The following is a 22376-nucleotide window of genomic DNA, read 5'->3' on the forward strand; positions in this document are numbered from 1 at the left end:
GCATCTGTCTTGGTATTTGTGTTGTATTTTGAGGGCATCCGAGATCTTATGATGAGTTTCTTGTCATTTCCGGGTTGACAACTGTTTACCTTCATCTTGCTACTGGAAACATGTGGAGGTGGCTCCATCTTGCACCTCTTTATTGTTTTGAAATAATCCAGTCAAGTATTATATTTCTAAATGGCTATCATTTGATGCTTTCAACCCTAGTCCACAACGTGTTCATCATTATTGTACCTCTTGCTTTCTCCGTTCAATTAATTGCCCTCCTTTATTTGAAGATCTGCATGTAAATCCTCCTACCCACAGTCATGGTTAGTGCTTCAAATTTACTGTTTCAAATGACATTTCCACCACGTTTGTAACAATTGCCAAAGTGAAGATCTCTGATTGTGATCGCCATTCTCCATTTCTCTCCATCCAAGTTCTACCTCTACACTCTTATGAGTACATCTCCAAACAGAAGCTTCAACAAATCCTTTATCAGGGAAATTGCAAATTTCCGTCTATCTGATTCATGGACAATTATTTGTTCATCATAACATTTCTGAAGTGTCAGATGAGAAGTGATGATTGACAATAACTGTAATGCCTGTGCCCCCATTCAAGACATTTGTCTTGCCCTAGTCAATGTCCCACGGCTTTGATTCCAAAAAAGGTTGGTTTGAACACCTGTTGAAGTCAACTTGATTTGGTGTGACCATTTCATGGTTATATCTACATTGAGTTGGAGCTGGCATGGAATGCTTTACTAGGTTCACATTAAACAAAGTCAATCTACATTTAAAAAAATATTATTGAAATGTTATAAGGAATTTAGCAATTTTGCTTAAAACAGGGTAATTTCTCTAGAAAAAAGGAGGCAAGCAAAACATTAGGACTTTCCATACCGGATACTCACTCTTCAGTTTATTTTAAGCTGGAAGTAGAAGTAGAGTAGAAGTAGAGCCTGGTTGTCAGATTTTCCAAAGAGCAGTTGGGAATGGATCGCCAAGCATCTTTGTTCGTGTAACAGTGGTTGAGGGTGCAACTCTTCGGTAAATACAACGTTTTTAAAATATTGTTGCAGCAGGTATGTTTTTGATAACAGAGTGAGAAAGATTACTGGTGTAGGTGGGAATATGGAGTGGTGGAACAAGCTTAAGGAGCTGAATAGCCTCCTACATCATATGCCCTCCTACTTTCTTTCAAATTGTACCATGAAATATTTAAAGTCCACTTGAGAGAATATCTGTTGAATGTCCCTTTTTAACTGGATGGAAGCATTAGTAGATTGTGATCTAGTCTCTGGAGAACAACACTTCTGACCTCATTGGCGATTCCACTGAATCATGATTCTAGTTTTTTGGGGGAGAAGAAAGGGAAAAAACGTTGACTTTGGCAGTTGAACCTTTGCATGTCGCTATGTGTAGGACTTGAGGCATAAGCCTTTTCATTTACTTTTGGACTGATGTCGTTTCTAAACATACTTGACGAAGATGGGGCGGCTCTGCTTAAATTGGTCAGATGTCGGTAGCTAATTATTTTGGCAATTTTTTTTCCGAAGGTAGTGCAATTGAATTATTTGTCCAAATCGTACCGCGCCTGGTAAATCATGCCTGGTAAACCAGGAAATGGGTGCACTGAGCTGTGAAATTGATTATTAAGCTGCTCTTGGTGATTGTGCCTAGTGGATGACTTTGTTACCCATTAATATCTTCCCTTTTTGTTTTTGCAGGAAAGAGGCTTTGGCAAAGTGTGGACGATGTAAATTAGCATTTTACTGCAATGCGACCTGTCAGGTAAGGTCCAAGTCTGTGATCTGCAGAGTTGCCAAAAAGATAAATGTCACTTTTTGCAGTTGTGGGAAGTATGCTTGTCATCCACCAACAGAAGTCGGTCTATCAGCATCTCTGGAGAACATAGATAAGTGACTTTTTGGATCAAGACCCTTCTTCATCATGGCATGAAACATCACCTAACCATGTTCTCTTGAGATGCTGCCTGACTTGCTGAGTTACTCCAGCACTTTGTGCCCTATAAATACTTACAACAGATTTGTTTTAAAGAAATGTCTGAGAGGAGTCAGCATTTGCAGATGGTTTTGTTAGATTGCGATGATTCTGTTGTATTTTGTCAAATTGCAAGGTTAGTATTCAACTTAATCCTGAACACTGTGTAGGAAAGAACTACAGATGCTGGTTTAAACCGAAGATAGACACAAGATAGATGCTAAGCGGGATAGGCAGCATCTCTGGAGAGAAGGAATCGGTGACGTTTGGGGTTGAGAAGGGTCTGAAGAAGGGTTTTGACTCAAAACGTCACCCATTCCTTCTCTCCAAAGATGCTGCCTGTACTGCTGAGTTACTCCAACATTTTGTGTTAATCCTGAACACACTGTAGTAATAATTTTAATTGTACTAATGTGGTGAGTGTATAATTAATGAGGTTTTGCATCATGTTGTCTTGCAGAAAGCTGACTGGCCAATGCACAAACTGGAATGCTCTTCATTGAGTAAATGTGGACAGAACTGGAACCCCTCTGAGACGGTCAGGCTGGTGGCAAGAATCCTGGTTAAACAGGTGAGGTGAATTGATGAACCAACAAAATGTGTTATTGATTATAGTTGGGCAGGTGCTGCAGTGGGATACTAATAGTAATACTTTAAAATCAGCTCACGGGAAGATAAGGAGGAAAGTACAAGAGTTAGAAAGTGTAATGAAAACCAAATGCTGGATATTGCCAGCAGGATCAGGCAGCATGGGCAGAGAGAAGCATTTGATGTTCAAAGTCAGGCTTCCAGAACCATGCTAAATGCTGCACTTGTGATATGGTTACTCATAAGCTGACTCTTACAAAGGGTTCAATGGACAAGCTGGAGTGAATGGCCTTTTGATTTCCTTGTGCGATGAGGGTCCATGATACTTTACAAATGAAATTAAAAGCTGAATTAATCTGTACCTGTCCTATTGACTGCTAATTCTGTCCCTGAACGAGTTTCTCAAACTATTTTGAGGTGACACAGAAAGTTCTATAGTTATTGGGCTTATCTCTAAACTCTTTAGTTTGAATAAGGTGTAACATCTGCAATTGTCCAATCCATTGAGCCATCCTTGCATCGACAGATACTTGTGTTCAAAAGGGAACTGCAGATGCTGGAATATCGAAGGTACACAAAATTGCTGGGGAAACTCAGCGGGTGCAGCAGCATCTATGGAGCGAAGGAAATAGGCGACGTTTCGGGCCGAAACCCTTCTTCCCTGAAGAAGGGTTTCGGCCCGAAACGTCGCCTATTTCCTTCGCTCCATAGATGCTGCTGCACCCGCTGAGTTTCCCCAGCAATTTTGTGTACCTTCGACAGATACTTAGCAGGTTAGAGGCTGGGCCACTGCAACTTTTACTTTTTCTTAGCAGCCAAGAGAGGTTTTTTTTGCTCAAGATTCCAGCATGTGCAGTCTCTTGTTTCTGTAGGATTGTCTTACAGTTTCTACGTGCTGCAGAATTTCACACGTCTGAGGTGCTCCACCATGCATCTTTTTAATTGACAACCAAGAGAGAATACTATTTTATTTGCTCTGGAGGAACTTTTATATTTCTTGGTTCTTTTGTTTACATGCTTGTTTGAATTTGCTAGAGCTTCAGTTTCCCACGCACACATCTGCCAATATGTGGTGACTTTCTAATGCAAGGAATCTGGAATATTGCAATGTAGCAATATCTTCCCTTTAGCTCTAGGCACGGACTTTCTCTTCTATAAGATGTTTGATGTTCGGCAGCTGTGGCAGGGCTAGCACGCCATGACTTCCCAGAAGGCAAATCCAGGTGGCAGCCAAAGCGAAGCATCAATGCACTCTACACATACTTCAAAATGAAGAATACTGTCTTCTCGAGCTCCCATAGCACCCTACGGCATTGCAATCCCAGTCTCTGCGCATCCCTTTGCAACTGGATCCTCGACTTTCTCATCAACCAACCACAATCGATACAAATTGGCACTGACACTTCCTCCTCGATAACCATCAGCACAGGGAGACACCTGAAGGCTGTGTGCTCAGGCCCCCTACTCTATTTGCTCTGTACCCATGACTGTGTAGCCGGACATGGTTCCAACTCCATCTTCAAATTCACAGATGATGCCACTGTTGTTGGACAAATTACAAATAATGCTGAGAGATTTTAGGAGGGAGGACAATCATCTGATTGGTGCCAAAACACCAACTTTGATTTCAATGTCGATAAAACCCAGGATCTGATTGTTGACTTTAGAAGAGGAAGGCCAAGAATCTAAAAACCTGTCTTCATCAGCAGGTTTGTGGTGGAGAGAGTTAACAATTCAAGTTCCTGATCGTGTATACCTCTGAAGATCTGTCTTGTGCCCAGGACTTTGATACAATCATAAACCAAGCCTATCAATGCATCCACTGGAAGATTTTCGTATGTTGATCAATGCCCTTTGAACGTTCATAGGTGTATGGTAGAGAGCATATTGGGTTGGTTTGGCAACTTGTGATGCCCAGGGACAAAGGAGATTACAATAAGTGGTAGACACTGCTTGGTCCATTATGGTCACTGATCTCCCCACCATCGAAGGGATTTATGGGAGGCACAGCCTCAAAAATACAGCCAACATCATCAAAGACCCACAGCTGCCTGGTCATGTTCTCTTGCCATTTGGAAGAAGGTATAGGAATCTGAAAACTGGTCAGGAACAGCTTTTTCCCCAACACCCAGCAGGAACTTGGGCACAACAAATACTAAGCTACGAACTGTCTTGGTTGAACAGAGGCTGCGAACTTTTGCTTTGCACTAATAATTTTTTTATTGTTTGTTTTCTATGTGTGTACTGTGTTTATAGATCTGTTACACTGTTGCAAATAAGAACTCCATTGTTCCATTTTCGGTACATATGACAATTAAACATTCTTGACTCAATTCAATTTGGAAGTTATTCATGATAGCAACTTGATATTTTGTTGCTTGGCACTTGTCGCTGTATTGAATTCATGTTAGTAACAGCCAAAGTTCTAATTTATTTTGCATTTCCTTGTAATTATAGAAAATGCACCCAGAGAAAACTCCTTCGGAAGAATTATTATCTGTTGATGAGTTTGAATCGCGTAAGTATTTATGCATCTGTTGGGTCTAAGTCAGTTGATGTACTATATTCTGCAACATCTATATTCTGCAGCATTTTAGTTTAAATGATATTCCATTCATTGTGATATAATTAATTAATTGATTGATTGATCAATTAATTAATTACTACTAGCACTTAGACTCTGCATATGTCAAAGTAATTGATTGTTTCCTGTGCACATCTTGTCTGAAACCTGAATCTGATCTTAATGATGAGATAAACATTTGCAGTTGTAGAATCTTAACTTCATCTATGATTTTTCTCTGCATCGCTAGACCATTTGAGTTGGTTTATGGAGTCTGTTAAATCAAATCTGTTCCAATAAATCTTTTCTAAAATTACTGCTCAAACATCTCCTTTTATGCCTGCTGGGACGCCAAATGGCTGCACTGGACTGTAATTTTTTTCCCCACCTTCAGTTCCAACAATTGGTGGCTCCAGGGGGGTATTGAAGAGGGCACTTTGAGACCTACTGAACATAATTGTTAAAAGAGTTTAAGAAGGAACTGCAGATGCTGGAAAATCGAAGGTAGACAAAAATGCTGGGGAAACTCAGCGGGTGAGGCAGCATCTATGGAGCGAAGGAAATGGGCAACGTTTTGGGCTGAAAGCCTTCTTCAGACTGATGTAGGGGGGGGGAGAAGAAGAGGTGGAGCTAGTGGGCTGAGGGAGAGCTGAGAAGGGGAGGAGAAAGTAAGGACTACCTGAAATTAGTGAAGTCAATGTTCATACCACTGGGGTGTAAACTGCCCAAGCAAAATATGAGGTGCTGCTCCTCCAATTTACGGTGGTCCTCACTCTGGCCATGGAGGTGGCCGAGGACAGAAAGGCCGGATTCAGAATGGGAGGGGGAGTTGAAGTGCTGAGCCACCGGGAGATCAGGTTGGTTATTGCGAACTGAGCGGAGGTGTTGGGCGAAGCGATTGCCAAGGCTACGCTTGGTCTCACCGATGTAGAGCAGCTGACACCTAGAGCAGCGGATACAATAGATGAGGTTGGAGGAGGTGCAGTTGAGCCTCTGCCGCACCTGGAAAGACTGCTTGGGTCCTTGAATGGAGTGAAGAGGGGAGGTAAAGCAACAAGTGTAGCATTTCTTGCGGTTGCAAGGGAAAATGCCAGGAGAGGGGGTAGTATGGGTGGGAAGGGAAGAATTGACCAGGGAGTTACGGAGGGAGCGGTCTCTGCAGAAAGCAGTCAGGGGAGGAGATGGGAAGATGTGGCGAGTGGTGGGGTCACGTTGGAGGTGGCGAAAATGACGGAGGGTTATTTGTTGTACGTGACGGCTAGTGGGGTGAAAGGTGAGGACAAGGGGGACTCTGCCCTTGTTATAAGTGGGGGGATGGGGAGTGAGAGTAGAGTCACAGGGTATAGAAGAGACCCTGGTGATAGCCTCATCTATGGTAGAGATGGGGAACTCCCGTTCCCTGAAGGTGGAACATTAGTGTTACTTTGCTTACAGCTCCCTCTCGCGTCCATGCAATAGTGATTTCTGCTAGGTGATTTATGGGGTGGTGCAGTGGCACAGCGGTAGAGTTGCTGGCTTACAGCACCAGAGACCAGAGACCCGAGTTCGATCCTGACTACTGGTGCTGTCTGCGCAGTTTATACATTCTCCCCATGACTTTGTGGGTTTTCTCGGAGAGCTCTGGTTTCCTCCCACATTCCAAAGACGTACAGGTTTGTAGTTTAATTGACTTTGGCCAAAAAAAATTTAAATTGTCCCTCGTGTGTAGGATAGTGTTAGTGTACAAGGATCACTGGTTGGCTGAAGGGCCTAATCTCTAAACTAATCTAAATTTGTTTGTTTTTTACTCCACTCTGCTCTAAATACTCTATTGCATTATTAATGTGAGTTTGTCAAATTCTCCTTGAGAAGATATTGAAACAGTTTGCATTGACCCTCCATATGGGTATAGAAATGCCTCATTTGAGTACTTCCTGAGCCACACATGAGTGTACATAGGCCCTGGAGATCTTGCATGAACTTTATTGACTGTTATTGTGCTGGGCTTTCTTTCACTGGGGAAATGCATCAATCACTGCACACCACGCACCACTAGGATAACCGGTGGTGTATGCTGTCAAGGCCAGCACTTTTTTTAGGGACTAGATTATTTCAGGCAGCAACTGGTAGCCTGTTGCCACTAGTAGCCACTAGTCAACATTAGTTAAGACATTGACTGACCGTTGGAGTGGAAAGCTTCCTCTTTGTCTGCTTTGAGCAAGCACAATGTCAATGAATCGGCTCTCCTGAATAAAAGAACAATGGACCTGATTGCAAAGTGAACGTTTGATGGGCCATTTTAATCAGGTGTCTAATCTGTGGAATGGTGCTGTCTTTTCTTTCAAATAATGGCAGTCGGTGGATTGACGGCTGGATTATTTTATGCAGGTCAGAGGTATTGTGAAATCCTGGGGCTTGGCTTTGGGAATGCCCATTCTGCTGCATGAGTTGTGTGCCCTTTGTCCTTGTAACCTCTCGGACAGAACACCTATTTGGGGGATTTAACAAGATAAAGCTAGCCACTTGGATTAAATCAATATTAGAGGCCACAAGATGTTCCTGCCTTTTGACCTCATGACTAATGGCACTAGAGGGCTTCTACATAAGACTGCAATCAATATTATGATTTCTTCATAACCATTATTTAGGTCCTGTTTCATTTGATTTTATTTCTGTTTTATTTCAGATCTTGATAAATTGGATAATGAAAAGAGAGAACTGATTGAGAGTGACATTGCGGCTCTTTATCATTTTTATTCTAAACACTTAGACTTTCCTGACCCGGTTACCTTGATTGAGCTGTTTGCTAAGGTTTGTAGTGGATTTAAAAACTGGTATGTTTGGGGGGGAAACGTTAGTTCACTTATTCTGTGGGTGCAACTGGGTGAATATTAGGTGGATCAAATGCATGAATTTTTATCTAGACATCAGAAGGGTTTTGTAGCCATACTTGAAGATTTAATCATGGGCGTTTAAAAAAATAAACTGAGAACTAATGCGAGAGACAGAAGGGGCATTTTAAATCTTTGTCTAACCTCCATATGGACTTCTGGAATGCCGAGGGAGGTTGGGGAGGGTGGAAATTCCTCTTGCACCCTGTAACAAAAACAGAAAATGCTAGAAGCACAAGGAAGGTCAGCCAATATCTGTGCAAGGAGAAACAGTTACATTTTCAAGGCGGGGAATTTGTGGTAAGTAGGGAAATTAAGTGGGCACACAAGAGTGAATCAGTAACAGGAGTAGTCTCTGAAATGCTGAAAGGGGAATGAAGATGGGTCTGGTCATCTAATCTCGTTGTAGATGGTGAGAAGTTGAGTAGGATGATCGATTGAATGCAGCAATGCGTGGAGTAGCAGAACTTTATACTTGTTCTATCCAAGAGGAGGAGCAGTTGGAACCGAAATGGGTGAGGAGCATCAAGGGCTCAGTCAACAGTGGTACGATTGAAGCTGATATTCACAAATAATGAAGATGCCTTAGAACTAAATGTGTGGAAAGTCATGTCATGGGAGCATATACAATGACGATGGAGGAACTGGGAGAATGGAATGGAGTCCTTGCAGGAGGTGGGTGATATTAGTAACACTTGTAACCATGCCACTGGTGGGAAACAAAGATCTTTACTTTTCTGTGAAGCTGAGAAGAATACCCATCAAAAACTCATTGTAGGGAATAGTATAGGAAGCAATTATTCATGTGAAGTATTTATTAATTTTTTTTTCTTCTTAAGGTTAATTGCAATGGATTCACAATTGAAGATGAAGAACTTTCTCATTTGGGTTCTGCCATTTTTCCAAGGTTAGGATTGCAATGTAATGTACAGATGTATTGTTGTCCAAACAGTTATTTCTTTTCATCAAGTAAACTGATATTTTCAGAATGTTTGTTAGCAGTCATGATTTTATACACTTCTATAAGATCATCCCTCATCCTTCTGCACATCAAGGAATAGAGTCCCTCTAAGCTCAAATCTCCCTGTAGATCAGACCCTCTATTCATGGAAACATCCTCGTAAATCTTCTCTGTACCCTTTTCAACTTGACAACGTCTTTCCTGTAACATGGTACCCAGAGCTGAACACAATACTCTAAATGCAGCCTCACCAACGCTTTGTATAACTACAACATGACCTCTCAACGTCTATACTCAATACTCTGACTGATGAAGGCCAATGTGCCAAAAGCATTTTCGACCATTTTTGGCGCTACCTCCAATGAATAATGTACCTGCACTCCTAGATCCCTCTGCTCTACGGCAGTTTTGGCCTCTTTCACCAGAGCCAGATGCTGAATAGTTAGATAGTGGATTATTGGAGTTATACTCTAACCATGGGTCGCTCAAGGGGAGTGGATGGTGACATTTGTGGGGAATGCTCAAACCCTGTGAGCTTGGTGTGATTTATTTTTGTAAATCAATAGTACAACTATTAGTTGGGAATTTTCTATTCAAAGTATTGCTGACAACAATGAACTGCCTGCACCTTCCACAGACATTCTTAACAATTATCAATTGGCCTGTTCTTGATTTGCTGCCTTAAACCATCTCATTCCAAAATGGCTGGACCAAGTGCAATGGAGCACAGCCATCATGTGGTTGACCAGAACAGGCCCTCGCAGCAGCACTGACCTCTCCATGTGGTGCCAGCTGTCAAGGACTTTCAATGCTTCCCATTACTCACAATATTTGGAAATATTCAATAATCATTTAAAAACCAGAACAATTCTTTTAACCAACACATTCAAACATTTAAAAAATTTAAAAGCTTTAATCAGTCAGCAAAGTTAATTAAAAAGCAAGCAGATCATGAAAATTTTGAGATTTGAAAAAAAAAAACCTCGCTAGCGACAGCCAGCAGGTTGGGGAGCCTCTGTAGAATTAAACTGTTCTGATGAAAGGACATCAACTGAAAACACCACCCATCTTGTTTCAAAGATGCTGCCTGACCTCATGAATATCTCTCTAATTTTCTATTTTCAGCTTCATTAATAGTGATATGTTGTTTACCCATTCAGAGAGACAAGATAATGCCTCTAATCTGTAGGTTGAGGAATAAACGACTGATTAGCATGGCCCAGATAATCCACCCTTCCCCCAGCCAAAAACCGTAAAAATAGCATCATTTGTAATCATGCTCAAAATCCTCAACTCTATTTGACATGAGTGCAAAGTTGCTCTGTCATATCGGAATACAACATTTAATAAACATTCAATAGCTACTTAAAAATCAAAACAATTTATGTTGCTCTGATCTGTGCTGAATAAAGATGACCGGTGCTGTTACCAAGGGCAACAAAATGTGGAGGAAGTTTAAGATTGTTTTTTGCTTGTTCTGATTTTTGGCTTATTTTTATGGCCTCTCTCCATACCTGTCTTGTGGGTTAGTGAGTCTGACAGTGAAGGGACTATAATTACATTCACAGTAGGAGTGACCTAAATGCTGAAGCTCACTTTGTTGTCTGATGAGTATTCATTTAGCTCCATTATCCTGTCTGGTGTAGAAACCCCTCCCAAGATGCTTGTGCATTGATGTTGATTGCACGGGGTATTTACTGAAACAATCAACAGCACTTGTGTATGTTTCTTCTTGCATTGTGCTGAATTGCTGGAGGTGAAACATCTTCCTGATGTTCTCTGCTAGTTCTTTGATTTTTGGATATTTGTGCTGCTGGCAGGTTATGCTTATCTATAATTAGTGTTAAAAAAACATTTCAATGAAAAATGAAAGCAATGTTGAAACTGCTCAGCACCTTATGCTGGATCTCTGGAGAAAAGAGCAGAATGCTTTGGGTAGATGACCTATCAGACCTTTTATTTTATGACCATGCTAAACTAAACTGATGTATTAAACTTGGATTCCATAAATCATGCTAAATAGTAGTTTATGGGATCCGTACTGTCATATAAATACTGATGATTTTCAGTGTTTTAACATTGAGTATAGAAGTTGGGAGGTCAATGTTGCCGTTGTATAAGATGTTGGTGAGATGCATTTAGAATATTGTGTTCAGTTCTGGGCACCAGATATAAGAAAGATATTATCAAGCTTGAAAGGGTTCAGAGAAGATTTACGAAGATGTTGCCAGGACTAGAGGGCGTGAGCTACAGGGAGAGGTTGAGTAGGCTGGGTCTCTATTCTTTGGAGTGCAGGAGGATGAGGGGAGATCTTATAAGAGGTGTACAAAATCATGAGGAATAGATCAGGTAGATGCACAGAGTAGGGGAATCTAGGAGCAGAGGACAGGTTCAAGGTGAAGGTGAAAAGATTTAATAGGAACGGGCAACTTTTTCCACACAAAGGGCGGTGGGTGTATGGAACAAGTTGCCAGACAAGGTAGTTGAGGCTGGGACTATCCCAACGTTTAATAAACAGTTAAGACAGGTACATGGATAGGACAGGTTTGGAGGGATATGGACCAAGTGCAGGCAGGTGGTACTTGTGTAGCTGGGACATGTTTGCCGGTGTGGGCAAGTTGGGCGAAGGGCCTATTTCCACACTGTTTCACTCCATGACTATGTTTGAAATTTCAATAGTTGATGGAAATATTATGGGCCTCTCCCACTTAGGCGACTTTTTAGGTGACTACAGGAGACTATGCGGTCGCCACATGTTCGTTGGTGGTTGCCGGGGAGTCACCTTCATGGTCGCGAGCATTTCCCGCATTCTCGGAACTAGTCGCGGCTTCATTCTAGTTGCCGCTAATTTTTCAACATGGAGAGTAGCGAGAATTCTCATGCCGTAGGTGCAGTGGTAGTGGGTTGCCAGGAGGTCGTAGGTTGTCGTAGGTTCTTGTAGCCGGTGCTGTGAATTTTGTTGGCTCATTGGGAAAAAAAACGTAAACAGTAGTTTTCAGAACCAAGGATAACCGACCAGTAATGTTAATGTCCGCCGAGCTTCACAGCCGTGTATCTCTGGCTTCTTAAAAGTTGTCTCCACTCCTTCTCTCCACAGCCTAAGTGGGACAGGCCTATAAGGCTCTGCTTAGTAGCAGTGGATGACTTGCTTTTTCATCAATTTAGTTTGGTTTATTGTCGCATGAACCAAGGTGCAGTGAAAAGCTTTTGTTGCGTGCTAACCAGTCAGCGGAAAGACAATACATGGTTACCACCGAGCCATCCACAGTGTACCGATACATGATAAAGGGAATAATGTGAATAACATTTAGTGCAAGATAAAGTCATGGAGTCATAGAATGACACAGTGGAAACAGGCCCTTTGGCCTAACTTGCCCACACTGACCAACATGTCCTAGCTACACTAGTCCCACCTGCCAGCATTTAGTCCATATATCCCTCCAAACCTGTCCTATCCATGTACCTGTCTAACTGTTTCTTAAATGTTGGTATAGTCCCTGCATCAACTTCCTTTGGCAGCTTGATCCATGCACCCACCAATCTGGTCTAATCAAAGACCCCAAAGAGGTAGATAGCAGCTCAACTACCCTCTAGTTGTTAGTAGGATGGTTCAATTACCTGATAACAGCTGGGATGAAACTGTCCCTGAATCTGGAGGTGTGCATTTTCACACTTCTATACCTCTTGCCTGATGGGTGACGAGGGAGTGACTGGGGTGCATCTGATCCTTGATGGGACATTCTTTGCTGGATACAAGCAATATAGCATTGTGTATTTTATCATTTGGATGCTTTAATGGACAACCTAGATTAAAAGACTCGACACGTGGGAGATGAACACTTTGGTGTCTCTCAAAACAGCCGTGTGTGTCCATTTGCCCTAACATTCGCCACCTTTTGATTGGTAAAGAGTGAGCATACAAATAAACCAAAGTTTCTATTTTCTAACATACATTTGCAGGTCTTTTCTTGTTCCATTTATTAACCATTATGTTTATTTTCACCTGAACAGAATGCTATTTGCAGTTAGGTTGCACAGATTTTTAAAATTGAACTGCGTATTTTGAAATGCTTCAAACCTTAATGTGGCTTTTGTTGTTGTTCTTTAATCCAGTGTTGCCTTGATGAATCACAGTTGTTGCCCAAATGTGATTGTAACCTACAAGGGGACAGTTGCGGAGGTCAGAGCCGTGAAGCGGATAGACCCTGGTGAAGAGGTTGGAAAGCAGGATGGCCAAACCTGTTTTTATTTTCAATAAAAATAACATTTAAAAAAAATAATGATGTACTCTTTTGCTAAATGTATGTGTATTGAAAATTAAGAATATATACATACTGAAACTTTGTTACTGTACCCTCTCTGCTTCAGAGGGAGGTTTGCAACAAATTAGCATGGGTAATGCAGATAAACTGCTACTGAGCACTAATATACCTTGCAATGTAATTGTTAAGGCAAACATTTATGGTGTTATGAATGTTGAAAATCTGTATTATCAAAGATACAGTGTGTAATGGACATTATTTTTATAAAGGTGATTGAACTCTTCAATCGGATAGGAAGAGTCTGAGTTTAATGGTTGAGCTTAGTGCAATGTCCCCCGATTCTCTCTTCCCCCCCCACATATACCATGAATTAGTTTACAAAGAATAATGATCACACTGGGAGGCCAGGTAGAGATTTGGTTTGGAAACTGACAAAGACAATTATTTCTATTGATACTTGTTCAATGATACCCTATCAACCAAAGTAATATTTGATTCTAGTCTTTTGCCTACAATCCAATCCAAATGCTCATGTCCATAGACTGCATATTCATGGGCATTACTGTTGAGACATATCCATAAGAAAAGTACCTCCACTTATAACATGGGTTTCATTATGGGAGAGGGTTTGTATCATTGAAAATTCCAACCCTTCTGTAATACTGTACTCATTGTTTAAATATTACATTTAATAATTGCAACGGCTTATCATCTGCAGGCCAATAGAATCCAAAATCAATTTTTATTTCATGGCAGGCATGAAATGGAAATCTCACTTTTTTTTCTGTCTAATAATGTTGTAGATTTTCACCAGTTACATCGATCTGCTGTATCCAACTGAAGACAGGCAAGACCGATTGAGGGATTCTTATTTCTTTACTTGCGATTGTAGAGAATGTGCAACAAAAGCTAAGGTAATGTTTTTTGAACTTCATGTCTGTTTTTCTTGCTGTCATTCATTTGGCCACAGTCCAGCCTTTACTCTGGGTTCCATCTTACATTCTTCCCAACAGTTCAGAGGATGAGGCAGTCTCCACTAGAGCAAAGTTCAGATGTGATCCATAGAAATGGATTGTTCTGGGTTAGAGGTTGCCTGAGCACAAGATACTATACATTCCAGATTTGTTTTTCCTATGTTTCAAACTGGGGAAAATGCATTGCTTCTGCATGTAGTATTCTTTTTCAAAAGTTTTGCAAATACCAATTTGTTTTAAAACTTAAAACTACAATATCACGTAATGGAAATTACTTTTTGTGACTTTGTGACGTTGATATTTTTCTAATGCTAAACGTCAATACAAGTGCTCTATAACCACTATTTAAAATGGTGTGTTTTTCCATGGTGGTAAGTCAGTGAAAATGCAGATACATTTCCCCTACATTGCACAAACCCCCCTTTAAAATTGGTATGATTTAGGGCTGAATAATAATAGAAAACATTGGAAATACTTAATTAATTAAAGTTTTTTTTTTAAAACCTTTTTCTATGGTTTGTATGGAAACTTATTATCTATTTTATGTAAAGCACTTTGGTGTCAATGCGAGTTGACTTAAAACGTGCTATATAAATAAAACTTACTTACTAATACCTAATTTTAGAGCTCTTGTGCAATGGCTATTATCATTCTAAATCTGAGTGACAGATTTTCATTAATCAAATATATTAGGAGTGCTGAGATGGGACATTGAAATATAGAAACATAGAGAATGGATATCTCTCTGAATGGTGGGAAGGACTTGTGTCTAAAATAACGTGACCATGTTTCTGTCCTCTTGCAAAGCTGAATGTTGGAGGAGGTCAATTAGAGTGAAGATCTTTATAAAACTTTTTTTTTCAGTCTGAAGAAGGGTTTCGGCCTGAAACGTTGCCCATTTCCTTCGCTCCATAGATACTGTTGCACCCGCTGATTTTCTCCAGCATTTTTGTCTACCATCTTTATAAAACTGCCACTTTTTGATGCATTTTTTTATAGATTTTGCTTCATCTTCAGTTAAAACCAAATTAAGAACAAAACTGAATTGTTGATGTCACTTTCTGGTGATCTGTTTGACCATTTATGGCCCAAGTTGAACTTGGAGTCCTGGGGACATACTGCACAGAAACAGCACTTTTTCCCCAACTCTTCCATGCCTCGTCTAGTCCTATCTACCTGTGTTTTGCTCACATATCTCTCTAAATCTTTCCTGTCCTTGTACCTGTCCAAGTGTCTTCTAAATCTTGTTGTTACCGGTCTCAACTGCATTCTCTGGCAGCTCGTTCCATATACCCACCTCCCTCTGAGTGGAAAAGGTTGCAGCTCGGGTTGTGATTAAACATTGGCCCTCTTACCTGAAACCTATGACCTCTGGTTCTTGAATTACCCTATCCCAGGAAAATGTCTCTGTGCATTCACCTTATTTATTCCCCTCATGATTTTATACACTTCTATGTGATCACCCCTCAGTATCCTGCGCTCCAAGGAATAAAGTCATAGCCTGTCCAAACGTTCCCTACAGCTTCAGCCCTTGAGTCCAGGCAACATCCTCGTAAATCTTCTTTACACTCTTACCAGCTTAATGAGATCCTTTCTATAGCAGGGTGAGCAAAGCTAACACAATACTCCAAACACAGCCTCATCAACATCTTGTACAACTGTAAGATAACGTCCCAACTTCTATACTCAGTACCCCGACGGCTGATGGCCAATGTACCAAAAGCCGCCTTTACCACCCTATCTACCCGTGATGCCACTTCCAGAACAAAGCCGCCTTGCCCCTTACCTTCGCACCTCCACGGTAACACCCTTGAGATGGCAGAATTGGAATTAAAAAGTAGCAAAGTTGCAAATTGCACTTTTTTCATGTGCTTTCCATCAAGTCTTGTGAATGAACGAGGCTTCTGAGCAACCCTAGAAGAGAATGCTTAGCCAAATGCATTCAAAGAATGCCTTAAGAAAAGTGTAGCCTTGTATCATGCATTTACTGCAATGTTTTGATTGTTTTTATGCTCTTACTGCAGGATAAAGAGAAGCTGGAAGTGACAAAATACAATGAGCCACCAAAGCCGGAGGCTGTCAAGGATATGATCAAATATGCAAGGAATATAATTGAAGAGTTCAGGAGAGCCAAGCACTACAAAAATATCCTTTATCCAGTAGAATGGTCATGGGTTGTCATTTGTTGAACGTTGAATTCTAGTTTCTTGCTGTCTTCATGCTTGGTGTTCATATAGATTTGTATGGTCTAGATGTTCAATGGAGTCGGCAAGAAAGAGACCTAGTAACACTAGGAATAATTTAGAATGGCCAATTAACCTACCGACTCGCATGTCTTTGGGACATGGGAACAGACTGGAGCACTCAAAGGAAACTTGCCTGGTCAGATGAAAAAGATGCAAGCTTCACACAGCGTCACAGGTTGGGATTGAACCTGGTTCTCTGGTATTATGAAGCAGTATCTCAACTACCTGCTCCACTCTGCCACCCCATGCTCCATGCCTTGTATATTTAGTAACAACAAGTTGGCCATCTAAATATAAAAATGATATTTAAATTTATAAATAATAGTATAGGGTGGATGGGATGTGGATAGAGGGAGATGAGAGCTGGTCAACGGGAATAAAACCAGTGAGAGATGTGGGCAAACTAAGGGGATGTGAACTTGTAAACAATTTGGAATGGGTAAATGTAACTACCAGCATAAACTGCAGAGAAAGTCACTAAAGGATATGGAGAAACAAATGTTAATACATATTCAATTCATTAATTGAAACTGTTGGTTGTGTTTTTTTTAAAGCCGCTAGAGTTTAGAGATTTGTAAAGTGGAGCATGGATCACGTGAGCCAGTCTTGTGTCTACCAAGCCAGAGGTTGAGGAGAGACCTGATTGAAGTATAATAAAGTTGAGAGGCATATAGATAAGGTAGACAGTCAGAACATATTTCCCAGGGTGGAAAAATCAAATGCCAGAGGGCATTGCTTTAGGTTGAGAGGGACAAAGTTTAAAGATATGCAGGGCAAGTGTTTGCACAAATGAATGTGAGGGCTTGGAACATGCTGCAGGGGTGGTGGTGGTGGTGGTGGAGGCAGATGCGGTTGGTGCATTTAAGAGGTTTTTGGATGGTCACGTGGATATGCAGAGAATGGAGGGGTACAGATTATATGCAGGCAGATAGAGTTGGTCTTGGCATCACATTCGGCACCGACATTGCAGGCTGAAGAGCTTGCTCCTGTGCTGTACTATTCTATGTTGACTTTGTGCAGATTTGTGTGCCTGATACAAGTAATTTAAAATTATACAATTGATTAAAAACTTATGGCATTAATGACCTGCTGTTTAAAAGAGTTCCACCCCATGCTCATAAATTCATATGATAGGAGCAGAATTAGGCTATTTGGCCCATCAAGTCTAGTCGTGGCTAATGTTTCTTTCTCTCTTAACCTAATTTTCCTGTCTTCTCCCCATAACTCTCAACACCTATACTCATCAAGAATCTATCTATCTCTGCCTTAAAAATATCCATTGACCTGGCCTCCACAGCCTTCTGTGGCAATGAATTCTACAGATTCACAAGCCTCTGCCGAAAGAAATTACTCCTAAAGGAACGTCCTTTTATTCTGATGCCATGAGTCTCCGGTCGTAGACTCTCCCACTAATGGAAACATCCTCTCCACATCCACTCTATCCAGGCCTTTCATAATTTGGCAAGTTTCAATGAGGTTCTCCCATCCTTCTAAACTCCAGCAAGTAGAGGTGCAATCCCATCAAACGTTCATCATGTATTAACCCATTCATTCATTCAGACCCTCTCCTGAGCCAGCACATCCTTCCTCAGATATGGGTCCCAAAATTGCTCACAAAACTCCAAATGCGGTCTGACCAGCGCCTAGCAAAGCCTCAGCATGCTGGTGTACTGGAGTTGCATATTGGCTAGACTAGAATGGCAGATTTATTTTCCTAATGATCATTAATAAACCAGATGGGTTACATCGAACTGAAGGGTTATACATTAGCATTATTCATGCAAGCATTTTATTACAGAATTTATTTGATTAACAATTTCAATAGCCCAGCTGCTGTGGTGGGATTTGAGCGTCGTGTTTCTGGATCATCTGTCCTGGTCTCCACATTATTAGACCAATAATTTAACCAATCCTGCATCTCATATTGCCATGGAAGTGGGAAGGGAAGGGAAGGGGTGAGGTGGGTTTGTTCGGGAAGTTTTTCCCCAGTCTAAGCTTTCCAAATCTGAGGAATCTGAAGAAATAACAGCGATTTAAAGTTCTCAGAAGGAGTAGGGAAGTTTTAAAGGTTTATAGTGTGCAATGCGTTGTGTCCTAAAGTAGTGAGCACGGTAATACTTGAGGACAATTTGGATAAATATTCAAACTAGCAAAGGGGGTAAAAAGCAAATCTGGAGATTGCGATGGCCCTTCTGAGTTCTACGATTTTATTTTGTCAAGTTTTTTGTGATGTTTCGGCTCGTTATATCATTTTATTTTCCCTTGTGACTCCAAGCACAATAGAAGACAATTTGTGCAAAGGTGTAGCCATGAAGGAGCACAAAAGAAGAATCTTTCTGTTTATTTTTCCATGCAATCAGTCCAGGTTCGACAGCTGTTTTTGCATTACAATTCTTAACCACCTGGCACCCCCTAGTGAATTGCTGGAGATCTGCGAGTTAAGTCTGGATAAGATGGGATCCGTTTTTGAGGATAACAACGTTTACATGCTGCACATGATGTACCAAGCCATGGGAGTGTGTTTGTATATGCAGGACTGGGATGGAGCACTCCGTTACGGGCAAAAAATAATCAGACCTTACAGGTAAATATAAAGTCTCATTTTATTTTCTACACAATTATAATGCAGTAATTCTCTTTGAAAATACTTTTGCTGTATGGCTGCTTTTGTCTAATAAATAAGTAACCATACTTCATCACTGTACACCATTTAGTTAGTCTAGCTTTCACATTTCATTGTCATTAAAATTATGTGATCAGGGTTTCAACTAATTCTTGTGTGTTGGTTTGTTTTGTTGCTACAGGTAATTCTTAATTTTCGAATGTTCAGTGAGTCGCTTTCTAGTGAGGGGGGGGCCTAAATTCACTACCAAAGGAGGTTGTAAACAATGGCCTACCTGGTGCCTGTTAGTTTTGAATGTTGAAGCTTGCCAATAAATACGAATGATTTTAGATAAGGATGAATCCTGCACAGAGGAATGTAAAATAATTATTTAGAATGCACAAAGAGATTTATGAGATAGGTATGGGAAGAGAGCTTGTGCTAAACCAAGCAGAAAGACCTAATGTTTAGTGACCAAGCTGTAGCCCATCTGTGTCATGGGGTGCCAAGGTGGTTGTTTTTGCATCAACCTTGGGGCGATTTTCCAATCCCGACATTGGTGACAAGATTGTTTGCTGATTTCCATTCTTTATTTTGTTTCCCCATGGCTCCCCTGGGCAGGATTGTAGTTGGCTGCGTGTTGTATCAGTCACCATTAATGCATGGTGCACGAATCTTGAAAATGAAATACAAATTATGGGCTGAACATGGAATTAATTTAACATCACATGCTCAAAGATGGAATGTCGTTTTGTCTCCCACTGTAAACAAAAGATTGTATTCCTCCGACCTCAAAACAAATTGCAGCAGGTCCGATCACACAGTATTACTGGCTTTAACTGTTTAACACTCTCGCTTCTTAACTGCTGTTATTTTCTGCAGTCAGAAATGGCACAGTGGCTGAACTGTCATGGAGAGGAATTAAGGGTCATTTACACTGAAGTGACATTCTTCAACAGGGACTGAAATCATAAACAGCTTGAGTTGATTACGAATTAAACATTTCCTTCAAGAAAAATACTTCAATATTGAGAACTGTGTAGATCATTAATTGCCATATTGTTGCATGCTAGAAGATCAGTTTCCTTTGGGGATTGTTGCCCGACTCAAAATTGGCTTGTTGATTCATGGGTTAGGAATGGGTTTTGTTCTGGGTATCTCTGCCATGTGCTATCAGAAACAATGTTGAAGAGGTAGAGCTGTAATGCAATACATCTGCACACAACGTCAATACAAGTGTCCTGTAGTCTTCAGCAGCTTCTGTGCAACTTGAAGGTATCTCCTCAAACTGGTTCCATGCCAGAATTGGGAAGATGGCTCTGTAAATTACTGTAGGTCTATGGGCGCCGTGTCCTCCATGTGCACATGTTTTTTTTATCTCTACTTACTATCTGAAGTAATTAGCAGTTCATCTCTCCATGCCAAATTCCCCTTGCATCTCCCAATGCTTCTAGCCCTGGACCTAGCTGATCCCTTTACAACTCAGCCCTTCTGTAGAGCTTGGTGCAATGTACACTGAAATCACATCATCGATGGAAACTGATGAGATGCAAGGCTGCCAGTGGCAGGAACTTTGATTTGCCAGAACTATTGTCAGAAATCCTGATTATATTCCCATTTAAAAGGACGGTTTGGGTAACTGATATGTGCCCATGATTTTCTGGCAACGTGTTGAAGAGTGAGGATCCTCACTAGAAGATGTCATTAGGTTAGCTCTCCTGAGACTGGTGTAGCACCTAGAGATTAAAATTCCTCAACTTCAAAGGTCAGACTTTATATTCAAGCTTTGAGTTGGCAGATGAAAGACTAAATTTGATTTTGAGGGATAAAAGCATGAATGTTTTTGATCCTCACTGTCTACCTAATTGCTTTTTAAAAAAACCAATTGGTTTGATAAATCTTGACAGCAGTAATTTACATCTTTCAGCTTTTAAAGCAATTGTATAAATATCCGAGAGTGACCTGTAGGCATAAAACAGCTGCTGATCCAGAACTATGTGGCAAATGCATCATCTGAGGTAGAAGGAAAGGAGCTTAGAGCGGGCAAGATGGTGACAATGTAATTTGAGGAAGTGGATGATGAGAAATCAGTAAATGTCATTATAGTGAGAGTCTGGATACTTTTTTTTAGAAAAAGAGCCGCAGGCGTTTATAAGATTGAGAGGTGGGAAACATCTATAATATTATTCGATAAGATTTTGACAGAGTAGGCACTTTAATTATTTCTTCTGTTGAAAAATCTAGAAATGAGCATCATAGCTTCAGGGTAAAGGGTTGGGTTGAGAAGGGTTGAGAAATGTCCTCATTCTGTGGGTGGTGTAATGCCTGTCTGTTTGAGGGACTATTAGACATTTTGTGTTCATCCAACTCTTCACCCACCTATACCTTCAATCTGAAGAAGAGTCCCGACCCGAAACATCACTGATTGCTTCTCCAGAGATGCTGCCTGATCTGCTGAATTACCCCGGCACTTTGTGTCTATCTTTGGTATAAAACAACATCTGCAGTTCTTTTTTTCTATAATTTAATGCCTTAGTTTAATTTAATTTAGAGATACAGCGCGGAAACAGGCCCTTCGGCCCACTAGGTCCACGCCGACCAGCGATCCCTAAGGACTATTTTTACATTTACCAAGCCAATTAACCTACAGACATGTACGTCTTTGGAGTGTGGGAGGAAACCAAAGATCTTGGAGAAAATCCACGCAGGTCACGGGGAGAATGTACAAACTCCGTACAGACAGCACCCGTAGTCGGGATCGAACCCAGGTCTCTGGCACTGCAAGGCAGCAACTCTACCGCCGTGCCACTGTGCCACCCTTGTTTTCTTCCAGTCATTTATTTTGCTGTTATGATAATAGGGACTCTAGTGATGTGTGAGTGAGATACAGTCACATTGCAAACCGCATGGCACTCCAGTGTAATTAGTGCCTCCTTAAATTTGATTTTGGTGTGCATGGTTATATTATTGTTTGAAAGCTTGCATACTTTCTAACTATGGGTGTTGCATGTAGAAAAGAAAATGAGATTTAAAAGTGGGCAAGAGAAAATTAAAGGTAAAGGCACCTTTATTTTTACTTTTAAAGCAGCAAACACTATCCTGCATATTCTCTGAACGTTGCTTCCATGTGGCTGAAACTGGGTCGATTGTATATGGGTCTGGAACATCATTCTGCTGGAGCAAAGGCATTGAGGAAGGTAAGAAATAACGTATCTTGGCCTCTTTTTTGTTATCCAGAGAGTTTATAACTAATGTGATTATTTTAGTTGTTTAAAATTTTAATTTATTGTCATGTGTACTGAGGTACAGCGAAAAGCAT

General features: G+C 40.9%; 1 protein-coding gene across 2 annotated transcripts in view; it reads left to right on the forward strand.

Annotated features, from left to right (window-relative positions):
* The window catches only part of smyd2 (SET and MYND domain containing 2), a 46614-nt gene that overhangs the window by 19755 nt on the left and 4483 nt on the right, over window positions 1-22376 (forward strand). The window contains exons 2-11 of one of the 2 annotated variants that reach the window (XM_033025346.1): window positions 1718-1781; window positions 2452-2562; window positions 5037-5097; window positions 7808-7932; window positions 8852-8919; window positions 13087-13189; window positions 14039-14149; window positions 16234-16354; window positions 18865-19039; window positions 22146-22254. In XM_033025346.1, the coding sequence (XP_032881237.1) occupies window positions 1718-1781; window positions 2452-2562; window positions 5037-5097; window positions 7808-7932; window positions 8852-8919; window positions 13087-13189; window positions 14039-14149; window positions 16234-16354; window positions 18865-19039; window positions 22146-22254 (1048 nt within the window). Of the gene's footprint in view, window positions 1-1717; window positions 1782-2451; window positions 2563-5036; window positions 5098-7807; window positions 7933-8851; window positions 8920-13086; window positions 13190-14038; window positions 14150-16233; window positions 16355-18864; window positions 19040-22142; window positions 22255-22376 lie in introns of both variants that reach the window. The other variant, XM_033025345.1, reaches the window with a different exon arrangement.

Source organism: Amblyraja radiata, chromosome 8 (assembly GCF_010909765.2).
Source record: "Amblyraja radiata isolate CabotCenter1 chromosome 8, sAmbRad1.1.pri, whole genome shotgun sequence".
NCBI lineage: Eukaryota > Metazoa > Chordata > Chondrichthyes > Rajiformes > Rajidae > Amblyraja > Amblyraja radiata.